The 23,280-nt window shown below is 40.5% G+C and overlaps 1 protein-coding gene across 1 annotated transcript in view; it reads left to right on the top strand.

Moving 5' to 3' along the window:
* Nucleotides 1–23,280, top strand: part of PLXNA4 (plexin A4) — a 365,632-nt gene that overhangs the window by 202,809 nt on the left and 139,543 nt on the right. Inside the window, exon 3 of the mRNA XM_049774269.1 lies at nucleotides 7,285–7,416. Within this exon, the coding sequence (XP_049630226.1) occupies nucleotides 7,285–7,416 (132 nt within the window). The remainder of the gene's footprint in view (nucleotides 1–7,284; nucleotides 7,417–23,280) is intronic.

Below are 23,280 nucleotides of genomic sequence, written 5' to 3'. Positions count from 1 at the left end.
TTTGGAACCCAATTCCATATATAGTACCCTGCCTGCACTCTCCCAGCGATTCCACCTGGATATAGAACCAAGAGTAATCCCGGAGCATCATTGTACAGTCCCCAAACTATAGCCACTCCCACTTTCATAGAAAAACAAAAAGCAAGAAACTCAAATGCACTATGGGTGATGCATGGGTTTAAAGCATCTCTCTGTTAAAGAGCATGTTTTAAACCTGGGGTCAGTCTCAGAGATGGCCAGGTTTGGTATGCCCAATGTATATAGTCATGAATTTGTTATACCTTTGACATTATAAACTATTTTAATTTTCTTTATTTTATTTTCATTTCCTCTAAGATAATGGGATCCACAAAGATCTTCATACATAGGGCAATGCATCTTCTTTGTCCTCATGTATACACTTACACAGATTGCTTGCTCTAAACTGTCACCTCCCAGGCTGTGCAGAAGCCTCTCATAGGTGACTGAGTCCCAGACATTGGTCAACATGTCTCTTTGATCTCCATTATCTCTGTCCTGGAAGAGGAGGTGAGTGCCTTCCAGGGCTGTTCTCCAGTTGTAAATAGCTGGATTCTTCTGTTGGTTTTTTTTTTTTTTTTTCCTATTGTCAGAAGGCTGGATGTGCCATTCTGGGTCCAGGGGCCTGTGGCCTTGGAAATGGATTTCAGCTATCTGTTTTCCCTTAAAATCTCACTGGAGTGTGCCTGTTCCTTCCTAAATTCAACCCCTTTCCTGGACTTGCTCACATTACAGCCTCTGACTAGTAGAATAGGGGTGAATCTTCTCAGCAATTGGTCATTTTTCTGGTAACTGCTTATTTTTCTCATCTTTATGAAGGCCTAATTTTAAAAAATTGTGTATATTTAAGGTTGGCAAGTTGATATTTGAATATATAGTGAGACGATTGCGACAATCGAAGTAATGAATGTGTTTGCTACCCTTTTTAGCTATGAGAAGACATAGACTCTCCCTTCAACAAAATGTAACTATTATTAATTAGAGTCAAGTGGCTATTTTCAGATTCTTCAGAAATTATTCATCCTGCTGAGCTGTCTTTGTTCCTTTGGCACAGCCTCTTCCCATCCCCTATTCCAGCCCTTGGAAATCACCATTCTGTTCTTTGCTTCTATGACTTTGACTGTTTTAGATTCCTCATATGAATGAGAACATGTAACATTTGTGTTCTCCTACTGGCTTTTTTTTTCACTTAGCATAGTGTTGTTCAGGCTCATTTATGTTATTGCAAATGGAAGGGTTCCTTTCTTTTCTTTTCTTTACTTTTCTCTTTTAAATTGTTGTTCCATTGATGTTCATTACTATATAGTCTCAGAAGTAAAACTGCACACTTTTCAATTGAACCCACCTACCTCTTTTCACTTTCATCTCTCAGAACTGCTCATGTTCTTAGATTCTGTTTTGTTTCCTTAGATTCCACCTAAGAATGATAACTTCCTTTTCCAGGGCTGAATTTATTGTGTTTAATAGTTTATGTATATTATTAGATATATAGATAGATCACTTTTTGTCTTTGGGAAAGAGGTAAGAAGAGTGTAGGGGATATACCAAGCTGTGTTTAGGGCTTACTCCTGACTCTTTACTCTGGGATCATTCCCTCCTGGTTGACTTAGGGGACCTATGGTGTACTGCTCATTGTATCCAGGTCAGTGGTGGGAAAGGTAAATGTCCCACCTGCTATATTATCTCTCTGGCCCCAAATCATATTTTGTTTGCCCACTCATCCATTGACAAATATTTGCGTTATTTTACATGTCTTAGCTATTATAAATAATGGTGCACTGGACTTGGGAATCAGTTATCGCATCAAGAAGATCTTGCTTCTATTGCCTTTGGGTAGATATCTAGGATTAGAGCTGCTAATTTATATGGCATTTCTACTTTCAATTTTGTTTTGAGGCATTTACATTTATTTTTTCAGAGTGACTATATCAGTTGATATCCCCAATACCCAGATATTTCTTTCTCTACACCCCCCAACACTTACCAGTGCCTACTTACAGAACATACCATTATCCAGGTATTATACCATGCATCTCTCTCCCCCTTGAAACTTTTGCAAAGGGTCTTATTGCCCACTCTCCATCCTGCATATATACCTATAGTTCATAGCCATCATAGCCTTTGTGACCTCCACAGAATTAGAATTCTCTGCAAATGCTCTTCCCTAGACCACTTAGAAAAATATTAGATAAGACTAGTCATAATACTAGTGCTTGGGGAATCCTCTATTTCCCACTTTTCATGGAAATGTGTCTTTTTCTGTCTCTAAGTCAGTTCTGTTTCCATGGCCAAACTTCCCAGAGTCCCACGGAGACTCATTATTTTTAAATACCTTTTCATGTGGAACCTTCTCAGAAGCTTTCAGAAAATCTAAATAGTTAAGCAGCAGGCACCAAGCTAGGAATCAAGCAGCTTGGGTCTTACTCTCAACTGTCATCGGTTTGTCATTGAACTTTGGACAAAGGACAGACATACCTCATCTCTACTTCTTCTTCAGTCAGTGAATCTGATGATACTGGCTGTCCACCTCATATAGAGTTTTGCAACCATTAGAGAAGACAATAGTATTTGAGTGTGTGTAGCAAGGTAATTTTAATACAAAAATAGAAGAAATCACTATTTTGAAGCATCACAGTAGCATCCTTCTATTCATTCACACATATCTCCCCATCTTTACCCTCCCAAGGAACTGCAGTAGATAGTGATATCACTCCTCTAGCATGCTTTGGTGAGATTCCTTTAACATCAACTTTATTTTATCTGGAAGAATTCAGACTTAGCCAAGAAAACCTACCTAAATGAGCATGGTATAGTTGCAAATGCACAGGGGATGCTCGAAATTTCAGATTTCATATAGGTCAGGGTCATAATGGGCTTAGTTGAGTGTCCCTGAAGAAGTCATAAAGCCTCTATATGCTTCACTATACCACAAGATCATTTCCACACTTTCTTCTTGAGGTTATGACATGCCAGTAATGAATTCAACACTGTAGAATGACTAGCATCTGACCTAATACCAACTGGCCAGTCAGTTATTAGTAGATCTTGCTGCTATTGCTTATGTAATCATAACCAAATGCTCTAATTTCATTCAACAGATCCCAACATCAGCTCTTTTAATTTATGGCTTCTGTAAGATTCTAGAGATGGACAAATAAAGCTTTTGTCCTGTTTTCTAAAGAAGTAGTGGATTGGGTGAGGTCATGAAGAAGGAACCACACAATTCTAGTTTCTGATTTCTCCTCTTAGCAGAGTGTACAAGGGACTGGGGCATAACCTTAGCCCACTTTCCTCGGGAAGACCAGACCTATGTACAAGCTTGCCTTGTTGGTGCTTTATATCATCTGTCTGTGTTCCACTTGGTGTTTTCTAATGTCAACCTATATCCCTCACCCATATCCTCCTAAAGAACATTAAGTTGGAGTTGATGATAAAGAAGATTGTTTGGTCAGGCATTGAGTCCAATTTCCCTTGGGGCTTAGGCTGTGGGAGCCCTGGAGAGGTCTCAGTCCCACTAGCATTCTCCGAGGAAACCTTCTTCTGCAGTGGCCTGAGCAGATTGGAGATCAGCCAGGATGCTCAGTATCACTTGCTTCTGCTGCTGCTTTTGCTGCTGCTGCAGGGACAAGTCACAGCCAAGATGAAGCCTGACTGGGCTGAGGGCCAAGGCCATCACTGCACAGTCAGAGTTGGGTAGTAATCCCAATTGGTTTTGCATGAACTCCCATTTCATTCAGATTAAGGACAGGCCTGGCCAGGGTGGACTTCTGGTAGCTTGAGGGTAGGTCCCAAAGCAGGAAGCCTATGGGAATTTGCATCATTCTGATATTCAGGAATGCATGCATCTCCCCTTCATTCCTTTGCCAGTTTCTTTTGGTTTTGCTGTGCGGTTTTTCATGAGCCTAATGAGAAATCAACAAACCTTAAGCTTCACTTATTTTTAATATATTTTAGAAGTAAGTAAGTCTTTGTCAAGCTCAAGTGCTTTGGTATCAAACCAAGAAATGACTGTAAAAAAGCATCTGGCTCTACTCAGACCAGAAACAGACCCTGACCTCAGTCGCCTTCCTTTATTCATGTGGCTTCTCACCTCTCTGCAGATTAACCATGAATCTCCCCTAAGGAACAGGGTCTCACGTGGAACTGAGCAGAAGGAAAAGTATTTTTTTTAGAAGGAAAAGTTTGAACTTAAAAGTCAATCTGGATTCCAATTCAGTATCCAATATTATGACTCAAACCAGGTATTTAATGTACCAAGGCTTATTTTTGTCCTCTGTTATGTAAGCATATCAGTTAGAACTTTTGATGCTGCATAAAAATCATTTTTATTTCTATAATAATAAGGGATTTTTTCCTGAGTAACTAGAAAGTTACAACATGGCAGGCTTTGGGGTCACTTTGATCCAGTGGCTTAGGGCATCACCAAATTCTTTTCATCTTTGTACCAGCTCTCCTCCTCATTAGAAGAAGGTTTCAGTTAGTTCTTTGAGCTCCATCTCCTTGATTTAATTGAAGGTCAGAAGAGCTCTTCTCTTTCACCATCACAGTACATAGCTCGTGCTCTACTCAAATTATACCTATTGATTTGCTTATGACTGTTTCATCTCCATCATGGTAAAAAGAAAGTGAGAATAAACTGATTTACTTATGTTCATCATGGGTCACCCAGAATGCAGGGTTGGGTAAAATCCCACCCACAAGATGATAGAGAAATGAATGCATGCCAGAGGGAACACAGAAGTCATGACAAATGGAAACTGAGTTCATACACTTGAGAAGAATGAATCAATATGAAATTGTGTACAGAGTCATTTCTAGCATCTAGGAAGTACTTTAAAATAATATTTAAGGTGCTGGAGAAATTGTATGGCAGGCTGACCTGGTTTTGATTCCCAGTACCACAAGCCCCAGCAGAAATGATCTTGGTGTGCCAAGTCAGGAATAAGCCCTGAGCACAGTCACGTGTGGCCAAGAAACACCCCACTTCCAAAAAATGGTGCTTAAAAGGAAACCAATAGAAACTGAAACAAGCCCATTACCAAACACATAAATCAACAACTCACACATACAAAGTTTCATGGATACAACAAAATGCAAAGTAGCCAACTTTCTGGTGAATTGATGCTGTCAGTTCACAATATAATGTGCCTTCTGAAATTTAGATCCTCTGAATAACTCTTCCATTCTCTATGATCTTATTAATTTTTAAAAAAAATTAAAAGAGAAGTAGAGAATGAAACTATTTGGAATGACTTTTTTTTTTAGTCTTGTAATTGAAATTACTATACTTACATTTTAGGTATCAGGCAGGTTAATAAAAATGACACTTAACTATATTTGGTAACCTCTTAGCAATTTCTTTTTTGGGCATTTCTTCACTGTCTCCTTACCCTTCCCACATTCTTTGTCCCGACTTAGGGAGCCAATTCAAGAGGTCCAGACTCACCAGCTAGCACTATTAGTAGCTTTGACATTGACTATTCTATTTTTTAAAATAACATCTTTATTTAAACACGGTAACTACAAACATGATTGTAGTTGGGTTTTAGTCATAAAAAGAACACCATTCTTTACCAGTGAAACATTCCCACCACCAATGTCCCCCATTTTCCTCCTCCCCATCCCCTGCCTGTATTTGAGACAGGTATTTTACTTCTCTCACCCATTGACATTTTCATGGTACTTGTTAGTGTATCATTTCTCCAACTGCATTCTACCCTTGTTGAGGTGAGCTTCATGTCATGAGTCAGTCCTTCTGGCCCCCATTTCTGGGAATTAGTACAATAATGCCTTTTATTTATTTATTTATTTATTTATTTTTTGGTTTTTGGGTCACATCCGGCAGTACTCAGAAATTCCTGGCAGGCACAGGGGTCCATATGGGATGCTGGGATTCGAACCACCATCCTCCTGCATGCAAGGCAAATGCCTTACCTCCATGCTAATCTCTCTGGCCCTGTCTTTTATTTATTTTTTTAAAGCCCATAGATAAGTACCATAAGACTATTCTGTGTCTCTTTCCCTCTGACTTATTTTACTCAGAATAGTAATTTCCATGTCCAACCATGTATAGGAAAATTTCATAACTTCATCTCTCCTTATGGCTGCATAATATTCCTTTATGTATATATACCACAGTTTCTTTAGCCATTCATCTGTTAAAGGGCATCTTGGTTATTTCCAGAGTCTGGCTATTGTAAATAGCACTGCGATAATATAGGTGTGAGGAAGGGGTTTTTGTATTGCATTTTTTGTGTTCCTAGGGAATATCCCTAGGAGTGGTATAGCTGGATCATAAGGGAGTTCAATTTCCATTTTTTTGAGGAATCTCCATATTGTTTTTCATAAAGGTTAGACTAGACAGCATTCCCAAAAGCAGTAAATGAGAGTTCCTTTCTCTCCATATTCTCGCCAGCACTGATTGTTCTCATTCTTGGAAAACAATATGGAGATCCTCAAAAAATTGGAAATTGACTATTCTAAATATCTAACTCAGATTACTCTAGAGACCTGAACCATTACTGGAGAAGGCTTGGGAGATATTAGGAGCATCTGACAACTAAGAACATGTTCTTTTCAGTCCTGGGAGGTGGTTGTCTCCATGTTGTCCATGCAGTTCTTGGAAGGACTAAGGACTATAGGTAGCCTGGAATGATCTATTCTACAGTATTCTCCGAAGCCCCAGAATGAGTCATGTATATATACTTTCCTGGAATGGCTACACTCACCTTCCCTGGGAACTGGATCACTGAGTATTGGACACTTGAGTTCTATGCCAAACCCTGATATCTCAGGCCATGGCTCCCCAGCCAGGTTAACCCACCTGGTAGTGCAGACACTGTGGGGTTGGCACCCACCTGATTCCTAAGGATGCTACCATTTTAACTGGGTAAAAGTTTCAAAGAATAGGCCCACATCCTTACACCCAGTTTTATTCTTCTTATAATATCACCATTATGTTATAGAATGATGCTCTGATCTGAACCACCCCCAACCCCAGAACCTTCTGCCCAACCACAGCTCTACCTATTCTTGGGAAAAAGGAACAAAAGACACTAGCAGCAGGTTTCAGAGAGGGCTCATTAGGTTCCCAACTCTCTTCTCTTTATCTCCAATGGCATGAGATCTTGAGAAGCATCACTCTTTCTCACTTGGCCCAGACATTGACTCTGGTGGTAGAATTGCTTTCTGACAGTTAGTAATATTTAGATTGAAGCTGTGCAGGATATGAACTCACCCCAGTTCTTATTTTGCTTCCCCCCACAGATCCGAGTTGATGGGCCCAGAGGCAATGCTCTCCAGTATGAGACAGTGCAGGTTGTGGAGCCGGGTCCTGTCCTCCGGGATATGGCCTTCTCCAAGGACCACGAACAACTCTACATCATGTCAGAAAGGCAGGTAAGGCATGTTGGGTTATTAGACATTTGTCTTGCAGCTAAATACTAGCCTGTGGCTCTGTAGAAACCTGCTACGAAGAAGCAGCTGCAGGGAGGGGATTTGATTCATTTGACTCAGTGTGTCGCTTCTCAGTGGTACTGCCTGGAGACTGAGGCAGAGTGTTAATGGAACTGGGAGTGAAAAATGTGGAAAATATCAAAATACTTGGAATATCCAGTAAGTTCAAAGTAACAGTACATGTGAATTTAGAGTCTGCGTTTGCTCTTTAGAAGAAACACACTACAAAGGCTCTAGCTTTTATGCTGTTTCATATTTCTCAGTACAAAGTATAATCTCTGATGTAATTTACCTTCCTAGACTTTTGAAGTCATAGGCCAGATATGTGGCCAAAAAAAAAAAACAATGTTCCTAGTTGATGGAACATAATAAACAAGTCAACATTTCAAGAATTGATTCAAGGACTCTGGTGAAATGCAATGATTAGCTAGCTGAATGCAATGTCCTGAGTTTTCTTGTGTAGCTGCAGTTCTCATGTGGCACATCCAGAAAATTCCATGAGCCCAGTCAACCAGAAGCACAAAATCTGGTATTGGAATGACTGGCTCTGACACAGGATGGAAGCTGCAAAGTGGGCTGAGATGAAATCAAAAAGTGAATATGTGGCCCCTAAATTTAGCTTGAGAGTCATACATCTATAGCAAGTAAAGGATTACATTTTGTCATAGAAATATCATCTGTTCAAGAATATATTCCCTCTGCCCCTGTTCACTTCTCTGGATGTTCTGTCCCACAATCCCTCTGCCCTGATCCTTCCATGCAGGTCAGGTCATTCCTAGAAGCTCTCCTCCACCCATGAATATGGATTTGTCACAGTTCAGAGCTCCCCCTTCTATTCATCTTTACTAGTAGGGTCCGCTCTCTGAGAGGACCTTGTTGACAAAGTCTGGATTGTTCTGCCTGCCCTCTTGCTACATGGTGGGGGAGATGAATACTGCATTATGCCACCCACAGGGCTTTGGCATGAGGCCTTGGCAGCCTGTGGCAGCACGATCCTCCCCAAGAGCCAGAGAGCCTGATGACATCTTCAGTTGGGACTCCCCCATTCACCCACACTGTGCCCCATTGTAGGGTCTGCCCAGGACTGGGAATGCCCTGTTATGGGTCCAGAACTGAGGACAGACTATGAGGCTGCTATACTTTCCATGTAGCACTTCTTGCTTAAACTTTGGGGTACTAGACACAATGCAACGGAGAATGGCACTTTTCCTTGGTAAAAGGTATGCATAGGAAAAAGATGAGTTTTCTACCAGGCATGGAACCTAAGGGGTTCAGGTCTGAGTTGAAAGTCAAGAGTTCTGAACTTAAATCTTAGAAGATCTAAGGAATCCCAAAGAAGATAATATAAATTGAGTGGCACCACCCAAACCATCCTACTCTAATGAGTAGGTTGGAATTCAGAGTATTCTTTAATCATGTCTTGGCTTGCTCTATCTACATCCTTGGCTGTTCCACCTCTTCAAGTGTTGCTGGAAGATCAGCATCCATTTAGGCTGGACAGTGAGGCATGTGGGGGTTCTAGATTAGGGGAAGAAGGGAATGGAAAGGAAGGCAGAAATGAAGGGGTCTGAGCATTTATAAGTTTGGGGGTGTTACTGCTCATGAGGAGAACTGAAGGATAGTACAGTCTCAATTGAGATCCTGAAGAGCTATACCTGCACTCGTATCTGAGGAGCCTGCTGGGTTTTTGTGAAGAGTGGGAGTGTGCACCACTGTGGGAGATACTCAGCCCCTGAGATCAGAGCGTCTGAGCAGAAGACTTTGCTCTACCATTTATTAAGTCTGATTGCAGCAAAATACCTCAATAATTTTGACTCTACATTCTCTATAATCACATGCTGTAGTAATAATATTTTATAATATTGCTCCAGAGATCAAATGATAATAACAATTGAAATAAGCTTGAACCAAGCCTGGCCTTTTAGGCTGGACACATAGAGATTTATACTTACAACACTGCAACAAGAGCACCTGGATACACTTTTGGAAGCAGGTAGATTCATGATGATCTGGCCTGTATGGAGTAAAGTTGTCTAAGGCCAAGGAGAACAGGGTCCCAGCCCTAAGTGAGGGCAAAGAATCCATGGTTTGTGGTACAGGTAGGGAACATCAAGGAAAATTTGGGTAAGAGTCTCTTGATAAGTATAGGGCAGGAGATGTCCAACCCAGGCGTCAGCTCCCATAAGCTTGTGGGCCAGATTGAACCCTGATGGGTCAGAGGCTTTTGCAGGACTGTATCTGCCAACTTAAGAGTACATATTTAGGAAATATGTCTGGCCTACCTGGACTATACTGATGACTGTTTCTGTGTCCTTCAAAATGTGGCTCTACCATCACATTTACTGGCTTCCTCATGACCTGTGGTTATGAGTTTCTCTCTGGGCTCTTCTCAGATTGTGCTATGATGATGGCTTCATTGTTTTGGGGGATTTTGTTGTTCTTGTTTTGTTTGTTTTGTCCCTATCATACTATCCTTAGCTTAAGCAATTCTACATCCTTTTTATTCACCTAAACCTTATCAAATATGTCTTTTCTAATTATCAATATGATAATTATATGGATGGATAGATGAATCCCTGGTGTCTTAATTGAACCAGAATTGGACAAAAGAAAGGCAGATACAAATTATCCATTACTTACACTAATCTCCAAGCTTGAACTTAAATAATTAAAAGATCACACCTCTGATTAAGTAGCTCCTAAACTTCAATAATACAATTATTGGTGCCATGGTCTATGCTAAGACATTTTTGCGATGTTTTATTTAAATAAACTTATTATTTAAACTTAATCTTCTCTAGCTTTATCTTTCTTAGTATAGATCTGAGCTATTAATGTGATAGTCAGATATAATATTTCTAACACTGGCAAGAATTACAGAGCTATTATATATATATATTTTTTTAATTTTCTGTTCCTGTCTATACAACCCATGTGCACTGCCCTTACTTGGAGAAACATTGACATTTTGGCCCAAGTTAGGGTTTTGAGATTTTCAAAACTAAACAAAAGGTTTTATGACTTTAAAATCCAGACTGCCTTCTCTGGCTAGATGACCTTGAACAAGTCATTTAGCTTCTCAGTTCCTCATCTGCAAACTGAGGAAAAGGAAAATTCCTCTTCCGTGGCAGATTTGAATAATGCAAGAGAAACATCTGGTTATCTTCACACTCTTTGTTTTTTCTTTATATGAGGTGAAAATTTAATTTTCCTTAAAAGATATGTGTTCATAAGATTAAGTCCCAATGAATTAATCCTGGGAAAAACAATCTTTTTGTCAAATGATCATATCATCTAACTTAGGGCTTATAAGTTTTATGACCTCTGTTACCATTACCCAACTTCGATATTGTAATGTCAAAGTGCCATAGACCAGCATTTGTCAACTAGGGGCCATCTGCCCCCACCCATGGTTCCTCAGATAGCCCAAGAGAATCAAAGGTGAAAATTTTGTTAAATAGGGCATGAGACTATGGGCCAAATGGTTGGTTGGGAGGGCCACAGTTAAAAAAAAAAGTTGAGAAAAACTGCTAGAGAAAATATGTGAACAGGTGAGCATGTTGTGCCAATAATTCTTTGCAAAAAAATAAAGGCAGCGGTGGTCGTCTTCTGAGACATTTCCCGGAGCAAAACTGCTTTTTGTTCTTTCAGGGGAATCTGACTTTGTTATTGCATACAGAGTACATAACACTGCCACTGCCCCTGCCCTAGCCCCAGCCAATCTTGGTTCAATATCAATCAATATTTACTAATCAGCTGCTATGAGTCAGGCCCTTCCTAGGCACTTGAGACTCCATGGGGAACACGAAAGTGAGTGCTTCTCTGCCCCCAAAGCCCTTGTATTGCCATAAGAGTCAGACAGGAGCTGGATGAATGAACAAGTTGCTGATTATGGTGAAGGTGAAAACAGGAAATTCAAGAGTAGGGTCACAGGTAAGGTGTCCAGACATTCTGAAGATGTTAGAGCATCTCTGTCTAGGCAGCTTTGGCAAAGGAGAGGGGAGGGGGGTGATACAGTATCAAGAGCTGACTTTGCAATGTCCAGGCAGAAGCTGGGATTGAGGCCAGGAGAGGGAACCGAACTGCAGTTTCTGGAGAAACCAGAGGGTTGTCATGGAATGAGAAGGGCCACTCAGAGAGCACCTAGGCATGTCCTCTACCAAATGGCCATAAAGGTGATAGTAAGGCCATCTTTCATGTGGATGAGGATGTAATTGGTGGATGGGTGTGAACTGTGGGTAGATCATAGCTAGCAATGGCCACCAGTCCCTGAAAATTAGCTCTCAAGTGTGTTCATTGCAGCCAAATAATCCCATCATCCCACTGCTTGTTCTCAGTCTCAGGAACACAAGCTCTGGTGCCCTTCTTCAACAGACCCCCTTCCATTAGTCTTTGGCTCAGACTTTATGTGTGCCCTAGAGAGCTTAATGTCCTTTATCAGATTTTCCTTCCTCTATTCATGCCAGAGGGTGGATATCTCAGCCTTTCCCCTTCCTTCTTTCTTTATAACTCTGGGCATCACCTTAGGGCCCCTCAGCCTCCTGTATTTAGATATGTCCACACATAGTTTAGAGTTGCTGGACTACCAGTGCTCACATTCATGATACTGGTCCAAGCAAAGCTTGCCTCACTGATGGGAGGAAATTGATGGGAGATGTCAGTGAGAAAGGGGGAAGAAGATGACATGTGGAGTCTTCTGGGTGCAGCCCCTTCCTCTGTAGTTTGTGTATGCATAGGGGAGGAATTTCTCTCCCCCACCCTCCCCCCAGGGCCCGATTTACCAGGCATGGCCCTGAAGACCAGTCTGGGTAGGGGAGAGAAATTCCTCCCCTATGCATACACAAACTACAGAGGCAGAGGCTGCACCCAGAAGACTTTACATGTCAGTTCTTCTGTTTCTCTTCAGCTGGTATGTTGGGGGCTCTGGGCAGGACAGCTAGCCATAGGCCCCTTGGACTCACCACTTAGTCCAGGGGACTGAGATCCCCCCACGCCAGACTGGTCTTCAGGGCCACGCCTGGTAAATCGGGCCCTGGGGGGAGGGTGGGGGAGAGAAATTCCTTTTTCTAGCTTTTTGATTGAGCCTGCCTGGTGAAAAAAAAAAACAGTGGATATGCTACTTAGTGATGATATTGACTTGATGTAAGTTGCAGAAGGAAATTCAGGTCCAGGTCCAGTCCAGGTATGGTCAAAGGAAAGTTTTTTGGGCTCACAACCTCCAATTAGTGATTCCTCCATCAAAAACTCTAGGGAAATGGCAAGGTCACTGTTTCTGGTCTATATGCCACTCTCCCTGTCCTTCACCTGCCTTTTAAGTTATTCATAAAACAGCCCATAAAATAGTCACCAATACCTGCAGACATTAACCTCGTATTGATGGTCTGCTCAGTTAGTTTCTGCAGCCAAGTGATGGAATGTTGGTGCTGAGTTCCCAGTTCTCTCTCTTTTGTAAGTGGATCTGGTGGTGAAACTGCTGTTCTACCTCTAGGGAATATAGCTGTCTATTCCTGTTTGTATTTAGATGACTAACACTGTGACAAGCCAGTTTGAACATGTGCTTCTGTCCACAAGACTGTGCTATATCTGATGGCTCCTAGGAGAGTGAACTTGAAGCTCAGGCCAGCAAAAGAGTGACAGGAATCCTGCCTTGGGCCCTAGTGCTGCGTGAAAACTTGTAGTAGTGTTTCATCCAATTTCACTTACACTAGGTCTGGAGCTGATCTCCAAAGGCTGAATGACATCTTGATATCCCTCCCTTCTCACTGCCTGAACAGTAAATACTTGTGGTCTCGTGATCTTCACAGGACTGAGGGAAACAGAGAAGGGCACAGATACCTTGTCCTGATACCCAAACCTTGATTCTCTGGGAGTCAGAGCACATTAGAACAGGAAGCTTCCCAAGCTGCCATGGGTTGATGGTCCCTTTCCTTTCCCTGCGAGGCCTCATGAGCTCACCAAAGCCCAAAAATATCCATGGCTTCTAGGAGATTACATAGTAGGTGTCAGACCACTGAATTAGATTCACTACAATGGCTCTTCCAGCCCCTTTCTCAAAGAACAGCAGGGAGTACTTTGTGGGAAAGCTGTATTTTAATCTTGCCATCAGGAAATCTATAGATCCCAATTCTCAGATTCCTAAGGTAGCCCTAAAAGGCAGAGGACCTGCTAGGGTGATAAAGATATAAAGGAGCAATTGGGATAATGATGACAATATCCCTGACCCAATGAGAAGGTTCTGTGATTTAGCCCCACACCAGTCTCACATCATACAAGTTGTAACAACCCTCTACAAGCTTTATTCAGACTATTTTTTTTCTTTTAAATTAGAACTTAGGAAGATCATCTAAACTCCATCTAATTCAGTAATTCCTACTTTACCTAGGATTTAGTCTTCACAATAAAGACTAAAATTCTTAATTCAGAATCTATGGACTCTAGTTTGACTCTGGTGATCTCTATTGTTCAGCTGTATCTTTTGTATGTTTCAGAGCCTTTGAAATAACATTCTAGAGGACCTCATCTTATCATTGGCCTAATTGTACCATTGGGTCTCATTCTACAGTTGATCCTACAGTTGATCTCATTCTACCATTAGCCCAGTAGGTGGAAGGGAAACTATTTGTGCTCAGTTTCTCTCTCCACCTTTACTTCCTATGTTACTGTGAGGAGTTATCGACAGTATGCATCCACCTTGAGTAGTGTTTGAGCTTCTTAGCTCAACTCTATTCTCTTTTTAGAAGCAATCTTCCCAGGGTGAAGTTGTTCCTATTACAGGGAGGCTGCCGTGATCTAATATAGCCAGGGCTATGTGAATGAGTCTCCCATTTTTAGTGGGTAGGGTGGGTGGTATTGTAGGAATGGCCTAGGATTCAATTTAGGGTCTCACATTTGCTTTTTATTTAATTTAATTTAATTTTATATTTTATCACTGTGTTTACAAAATTTTAATGCTTGGGTTTTAGTCATAGAATGTACACCACCCTTCGCCAGTGCAATCTTTCCACCACCAATGTCCCCTCATTTTCTTCCCCACCCCCACACCCTTGCCTGTCTCTCAGACAATTATTCTGCTTTTCACCCCTCACAATCAATGTTATGGCAGTTGTCACTGTGATTAGTTCTCTAGCTGCACTCACTGATTATTGTGGCAATCTTCATGTCATGAGATGGTCTTCAAAGCTTTCAGCTCTATTGTCTCTGATATGATTGCCATACTATTTTTTTATATTCCACAGGTGAGTAAGACAATTCTATGTCTATTCCTCTTCCTCTGGCTCATTTTACTTAGCAAAATAGTCTTCATGTCCATCCATGTATAGGCATATTTTATTACTTCATTTTTCCTAATAGCTGTATAGTATTCCACTGTGTAAATGTAGCACAGTTTCTTTAGCCACTCATCTGTTTTTGAGCACCTTAATTGTTTCCAAATTCTGGCTATTGTAATTAGTGCTTCAATAAACATAGGAGTGGACAGGTAAATTTTATATTGTGTTTTTGTGTTCTTAGGGTATATTTCTAGGAGTGGTATAGCTGGATCATATGGAGCTCAATGTCCAGCTTTTTAAAGAATATTCACATTGTTTTCCAGAAAAGTTGGGCTAGATAGCATTCCCACCTATAATGAATGATAGTTTCTTTCTCCCCACATCCTAGCCAGCCAGGATTGTTTTTGTTCTTTGTTATGTGTCAATCTTTGTGGCATGAAATGAGACCTCATTGTTGTTTTGATTTGCATCTCCCTGATGAATAGTGATGTGGAGCATTTTTTCATGTGCCTTTGGCAATTTGCATTTCTTCTTTGAGGAAAATATCTGTTATTTCTTCTCCCCATTTGAGTTAGATTTGTTTCTTGTTAAGTTCTGTTATTACTTTATATGCCTTGGATATTAGATCCTTATCAGATGGGTTTGGGATGAATAGTTTCTTCCATTCCATAGATAGCCTTCTAGTTACTGTTTCTTTTGAGGTGCAGAAGCTTCTCAGTTTAATGTAGTCCTGTTTGTTTATCTCTGCTTCCACTTGTTTGGACGATGGTCTTTCTCCTTGAAGATGTCTTTATTCTCAATGTCATGGAGGGTTTTGCCTACATTTTCTTCTATATATCTTATTGTTTCAGGTCTGACATCAGGTCTATAATCCATTTTGATTTGACCTTTGTGCATGGTGTTAAATAGAGGTCTGAGTTTGCTTTTTTGCATGTGCATGTGGCTGACCAATTGTTCCAACACTTGAAGAGGCTTCCTTGTTCCATTTTGCATTTTTTTACCACTTTATCAAAGATTAATTGATTGTGCATCTAGGGTCCATTTTCTGACTATTTTAATCTATTTCATTGATCTGAGGGTCTGTCTTTATTCCTATATCATGCTGTTTTGCTGACTATCACTTTGTAATACATTTTAAACTAAGGAAAAGTGATGACTTCCATCTTTTCCCCCCTAAGGTTTGCTTTAGCAATTTGTGTGCATTTGTTCTTCCAAATGAATTTCAGGAGTGTTTGATCTACTTCTTTAAAGAATGTCATGGGTATTCTTAGAAGGATTGCATTAAATCTTTACTATGTTTGGGGAATATTGCCATTTTAATAATGATGCTCCTCCCAATCCATGAGCAGTGTATATGAATACATTTCCTTATGTCCTCTTTTATTTCTGAAGCAGCATTTTGTTTTCTTTGTATAAGTCCTTCATCTCTTTAATTAAGTTGACACAAGATATTTGAATTTAGATGGTACTGTTGTGAATGGGATTATTTTTTAATGTCTATTTATTGTCTATCATTATTTGTGTCTAAGTAGGTCATTGATTTTGTGTATTAATTTTGTAGTCTGCCACTTTGCTATAAAAATTTATTGTTTCTAGAAGGTTTTTTGGTAGAATCTCTATGTTTTTTCTAAATATAGTATGTCATCTGTGAACAGTGAGAGCGTGACTTCTTCCTTTCCTATCTGGATGTCCTTGATATCTTTTTCTTGCCTAATTGCTCTAGCAACTACTTTCAGTATTATGTTGAATAGGAATGATGAGAGGAAGTAGATGCTTTCCCCTGGTGTCCTTTGCAATGTATTTTCCCCCTACATGTTGTGCTGGTGTACATTGATTATGGGATAAGCTCAGATGTGGATCCTTTACTTATGTGTTTCTGGGCAGGAGAAGCTTTTGTTCCCTCAGTGAAGAAGGGGCTTTGCCTTTCAGCTTAAATTTGTCCTTTGATGGAGGGGGCACTTACTCCTCTGTTTTTCAGAGCTTCTGCCAGCCGCAGCCCAAGCAGGAATTCCTACTTCTTTTGTCTGTACAGAGTATCTTAAGGTGCATGATATCTGGGCTCAGCCAACCTATCACTTAAAGGGAGTGCGGTATGGAAGCATCCACTACTGCTCTCCTTTTCAACATACAAGTTCCTAAATATCACTTAAGAGGGAAGTTCTAGTTTGTTCTCAGGAATACAGACCCCAGGGCTATTCATGGGGTTAAATTGTACTGGGGATCCATACCCAAACCTTTCACATGCCAGGCCTGTGGTCTACCACTTGTACCACATCCTAAGTCCTAATTGGTCTCTAGAGATATCTGAATGTGACTATGTTTTAAAGCTCCCCAAGAAGAAAAACCAATAATTTTCTGATATCCCTCAGCTGGTCTACAAAAAGGCAGAAGTTAGTGTAGGTCAGAGATCATAGGGAAGACATGAGCTGAGTGATAGGGTGTTTCAACCTGTCCTCCAGTGTTTCTGCCTTTGCTTGCCCAAGTTTAAGGTAGTCAGAATCTCTTGGTGCTTTAAGGGTCGAAGTTCTTAGCAAAAAAGGTCCATGCAGGCAGTGGACCCTTGACCTATGGTGGATCTTCATTATCATGGTGATTACTATTCATTCTCATTATTGTGATTTTCCAAGGCCTGTGGAAAACCTATTGTGCTTTGGGAAAAGATGTTCTAACTACCAGTTTGGGGCTAATGACCAGCTCATCCCTGGGCACCATCTTCCCACAATGCCCTGGCATTCTGCCTCCAACTGGCCCGTTTATACACTCCCACAAATGACCCATTTCTGTTCAGGAAATGTGAGGGAACACACGTCTTGGCATCACCTCCCCATCCAGAGTTCTCTCTGCTGCATACTCAGTCAAGTTCTCTGCAACACTATTCTAGGGAAGGTATTTTGGATTATCTGCACTTAGTCCCCAGTAGACTGGATAATCACAGATGACATTGAATAGGTGTATTGTCTCCGAGATTAGGACCTCCAGGTCAGAAGTGACTTATTCCTTTTTGCTCTGTCCAAGCTAAAGAACCAGTGTAGAAAAGCAGGACAGAGTGAGTCAACAGGAGGAAATCGAAGGGCAGTGGTTAGACTGACCACTTGGTGCCAGTGTCCCTGCCCTCTGGGACACCCTCCTGAGGACAGCTTCTTTTTTTTGGGGGGGGGCACACCCGGTAACTCAGGGGTTACTCCTGGCTATGTGCTCAGAAGTTGCTCCTGGCTTGGGGGACCATATGGGACACCGGGGGATCGAACCGCGGTCCGTCCAAGGCTAGCACAGGCAAGGCAGGCACCTTACCTTTAGCGCCACCGCCCGGCCCCACTGAGGACAGCTTCTTTTCCCATGTTTCTTTGCAGAGCACACACGGTGGAACTGGATCTGAGCACCCTTCCGTTTTTCTCACCATGCATATTTATCAAATTGGCCAGCACAGCATGAGGCACTCTAGCTAAGAGTCAAAGCAAAACCCTGTTATGGAAACTTCATGAGGGTACATAGCCACACTTAAACCTATCAAGACTGAAAAGAAAGATGTCCTACAGCACCACTCAGAAACCTGTCTTGTAACCCCAATTGAGTTAGTTCTTAGTGGACAGTGCAAAGACTGGGAACTAGAGTCTAGGTTTTTGGGAGATAACCCTCTGTTCTATAGGTACTTCTTGGCTTCCTCTGACAGGGAGTGGGTGTGACCAGTGGCCAGAAGTTTGCTCAGCAGTGTCAATTTTATATCCTGTCCTTTTGGGATAGCATGCAAGGGGAAGTGTTTAAGTTCTGGGAGGACTTGATTGACTTGTGTCTGAGTTCTGCAGGAAGAAAGGCTACTTAAGGAAATTGTGTACTCCATTTGAATATTGATGAGTTGGGTTCCTGAGTAAATAGATGCTTTTTAATTTGTGCCATTGTTCTGGATGACTGGCTCTCATGAATGATGTCACATGACTCCCAGACGCAGCAGTCGTAGAAAGAGGAGAAATTACAAATGGTAGGATATATCTGAGAGGGGGTATTTTAAGTGCATTTAAAATATAACATGTGGTCAGTGGAGCCATGATTTAGAGAGAGAGAGAGAGAGAGAGAGAGAGAGAGAGAGAGAAATAAAGACTGTGTGCTCATTTCAAGGGAGTCCTTTGAAATGGAGGGGAAGACTGATTATGGGGATATTTGTTTAAAAAAAGTTGTACAAACTGATGGGAAAGAGGGGTAACAGGTAGGAATGTTATCCCTTCAAAGGACTCAGAACAGATGAGAATGCACCCAGGATTCTGCCTAATTCCATGTCTGAGCTGAAGCCATCAGCTCTGTCTCCTGATCTCACCTGCCACTATTTTGTTCTAGGATCTCAGCTGAGTTTTCTGCTCTCTGGATGCTTGCGTTTTCTTATGATAAATTCTGTTTTATGGGTCACATGGGACCAGTCTAGTGCCCCATGCCTGGCGTGTTGCAATAAGTAAATTGGTTAACTCATAAAATTCTTAGGGTAATGCTGTCACACAGCAAAATATTAACTCCTTCAGTTTCAGTCTCTGGTATATTAGGAGAGTAAACTTTATGGGGCAGGATAATACCATCTTTAATATCTGTGCTTCCATTCTTTATAAACTCACGAGTCTCTTCTGAGGTTACTCAAATATTGGCTTTTAGGTGGGCTCACCATCTAAGTCTAAGTGTGGGTACCTTGGTTCATACCTCGGTTGTTGGAGGACAATGTATACCCAACTTAAGATATTGCCTTAAAGGGGTCTCATTGCTCACACCTCTCCTGACACCCTGAGGTTGTGTGGAAAGGAAAAAAGGGAAAATCCCGTAAGGAATGCCTTTTTTTCCCCCAGAGCCCCCTTATTCCATGTGATTTGGACAAGTGTTCCTCTCCTTCAGGACTGGGTTGTAGACCACAAATGACACACTTGGGACATGCAAAGCAAATGATAGGGGAGCACAGCTTCCTCTCCACCTCCTGCCTCAGCTTGGAGAAGCTCTTAGTCCAGGACTCCTTAGCTCACATTTCCAAGCCAGAGTTCTGCAGGATAGTAACAGATCCTTAAATAAAGGCTCTCCCTGGGTGAATGCACTTCAGAGAACCCCAGTCAAGTCACTCCTTTAATTGGAGCTGTTCTAGAACATCCTGTGAATGGATTCATGCATCTTCAGGCCAGTGGTCAGGTGTGCGATTCTAAGAGGTAATGATTCCAATCTCAATGAACTCCAGAATTCTCTTGATCAGAATGCCCAGTGCTTATAAAACTGGGACAATTTTTGTTTTCTTTTTTGTTGAGCTTTCTTCTTTTTCTTTCCCATCTCCTGGGCTGATCTCCAGGGCAGATTCTTTATTCTAGGAAGCTCTATCTCTGAGTACAGACTCATTTCTTAACAAACCCACATTTGGGGCCAGAGTGGTGGCACAAGTAGTAAGGCAGTTCAATCCTCCAGTGTCCCATATGGTCCCCCAAGCCAAGAGCAATTTCTGAGCACATAGACAGGAGTTGTAACCCCTGAGCATCACTGGGTGTGGACCCCAAACCAAAAAAAAAATCCCAAACACCCCACATTCTAGAAAGTGGGATTCTTTCTGAATCCTGGTAAGCAAAACTTTGAAGCCTTACTATTTTTCTTTCAGCTTGTGATACTCACATCAATCCCAGGACCCTCACTCTTTTCTCTCAACACAGAGAGGCCTCTCCTGCTAAGAAATATACCCTCAGTCTTCATCTGAAATTTATATTCTTTTTCTAATGTCACCCATTTTATTTAAAGTATCAAAACTTTACTTCCTACCCCGTGTTATCATTTAAATGCACAGTGCTGGTCTAGATGGATTATCTCTGTAGTTTCTCAGGTGATTCTTGACTTTATTGTTTATTCTCAGATGTTTATTATTCTTCAACAATTAAATAAATGCTATTTCAGTTTTTTCCTGTATACTTGGTAGATAACTTGGAAAAAATTTTTAAGCATTCCTAATCCTTACCAAATAACATACCAAAACCAATAGGGATGTTCTTCTCTCAGTTAGTGGGGAAAACTTATAAACCTATCTTCCTGAATTTACTATGATTTTGATGGGGTAACTTGTATATTTAATGTTCTGTTCCAAAGACCAAGCTTTAAAACATTCTTATACCCTTTGTTCTTTTCTGGAGTAGTGATCTTAAAATGTACCTTGATGCTAAAAGGATTCTAAGAATTATTCCATGGGGCCAGAAAATAAAATTCTGAATATCTATTCTTTTTTAAATTGAAAACCAGAAATTCAGCTTTATTCTTCTAATATAGAGACAGTATGGTAGATTGTTTCCCTGGTTTATATTCCACCTTTCTTTGGTCAGGAAGGATAGAGAAGCATGTTTCTACCTCTCCTAGTGGGGAACAATAAAATCTTACTGGTGGATTCAGTGTCAGTGTATCACCAAAACTTTGCAATCTGGGGCTGGGAAGGTGGCACTAGAGATAAGGTGTCTGCCTTGTAAGCTCTACCAAGGAATGGACCGCGGTTCGATCCCCTGGCGTCCCATATGGTCCCCCCAAGCCAGGGGCGATTTCTGAGCACATAGCCAGGACTAACCCCTGAGCAAACGGGTGTGGCCCAAAGACCAAAAAAAAAACAAAAAACTTTGCAATCTACATGCAACAAATATTATGAGTGACATAAAAACAATTCTTTGAATGGAATCCTCACAATGGTTTACAACAGGAAAGGAATGGCCAGGTAAAATTTTTTGCCCAACACAGAGGTTTGCTGATTAAAAATATAATTGAACATTCTTCTTTTAAAAGAATTCAAATGTTCTACATTTGCTGACCTTTTCAGTCTGACAAGCAGCTGTCAGAGTATGACACTTTGCCGAAAACTTTGAAAAATTAAACACATCATCTGCCCCCTCAATATAAAGGGGATGCATTAACAATAGATATGAAAAGCACAAGTTTTAGAAGGTACAACTTTTTTGTAAGAAAAAAATGTATAGAAATTATTTTGTTTTATGTTGTTTTATTGTTGCCAAACCAAGATTTAACTATAAATAAAAATGTCCAACAAATCACAAATGAACTATTCTTCTTGCCTAAAAAAGTTTCCAAATAGTTTTTAGAGAGTATTGACCCATTTAAAAAATACATATGCACATATATAAAGTATCTCAGATTAGTTGAAAGAATAATCTGAAAGGACATAAGAAAGAACAGAGAAGGCAACATTTCACTAGATGAATTTCAACCATAATTTTGCATAATTGGTACAAAACACTGAGAAAAAGCATATTGATTCAGCATGGTGAACAATGCCTTGTTTACATCACTGTTCTCTGTGATGTGTCTGTTCCTTTTACAACTGTCATTAAGGTAAAATTTTAACATAAATTGATCCTAAGGCTTCAGAACCTTGCATAAAAGAGCTCTACAAAGATTTTCAAAAATAACAATGCTAGAGACTTGAGTGATAGTACAGCAGGTAGTACTCCTGCCTTGTACACAATGGACCTGGACTTGATGTCTGTCATCCTATATGGTCCCCTGAAATTCCTAGGAGTAATTCTTGAGTACAGAAACAGGAGTAATGCCTGAACACCACTGGGTGTGACCCCAAACAAAAAGCAAAATACAAGCTAATCCCAACGCCTCAATCTCACCATGTTGATAACAATTTTCTGGGTAATAATGAAAATTAGTTGGCTCCATTACTTAATACACTATAATAAAGATGTATTTACTTAACTTTTATACTTTCTAATTTTAATAATATTTGAATATGTAATAATGTTGCTAAATAGATCACCTCTGTTCTTTCTAAATAAATGTGCATGGTAGATGCAAGCTCAGTTATTTTGCCAAATGATGTGTAATCAGAACTCTTCAGAGACACTGACCATTGGAGTATGAACATTTGCAGCTGCTTCTTAAATTAATCTCATCACAATATCTGGATTCTACTTTCCTACTAACTTTCTTAAACTATTTCCTTTATTCCCAAGAGTTTGGTGTCTTACGACCAACTCAGAAATAGTTATAGCCACTTTGTCTCTGTAATGCCAATGTCTATGGACTTTGTGTGGCAGTTTTCATATTTCCATGTATTTATTTATTTAGGCTTTCTATATTTATCTAGGATTGGAACCCTAAAAAAATCTGTGTAAATACCACTGGAACTTGAGACATTTATAACAGAAGAGTAAATCATATAGGTGGATAATATTATCATACTTGTGGTCATTAAGGCTGGCAAAGGTGATCCTTGTGTCAGTCTGGCTCAGGTGACTATAAACTTGATAGTAATTTCTAAGACATGAATCTCAGAAGCAGTCTTTTCTTGGAATGTCTCCTTCCTCCCACTCATTTCTCCTTTGTTTCATTTCTTCCAATTCTTTCTTTTCTTCCAGGTTGGGGTTATTCTTCCCAGCTTTCTTCTTATTTTTATCACAAACTCTTACTCTTATCTACAATCACTTTCTTTGTCCCCAAGTTCAATGAAAGAAGGGAAGATAGACTAGGGTCAGGCCAGTGTTTTTCAAACTGCCGGTCATGACACATTAGTGGGTCAAAAAATCAATTTAGT

This window comes from Suncus etruscus, chromosome 1 (genome assembly GCF_024139225.1).
Source record: "Suncus etruscus isolate mSunEtr1 chromosome 1, mSunEtr1.pri.cur, whole genome shotgun sequence".
Classification (NCBI taxonomy): Eukaryota; Metazoa; Chordata; class Mammalia; order Eulipotyphla; family Soricidae; genus Suncus; species Suncus etruscus.
This window is presented reverse-complemented; position numbering and strand designations above follow the sequence as displayed.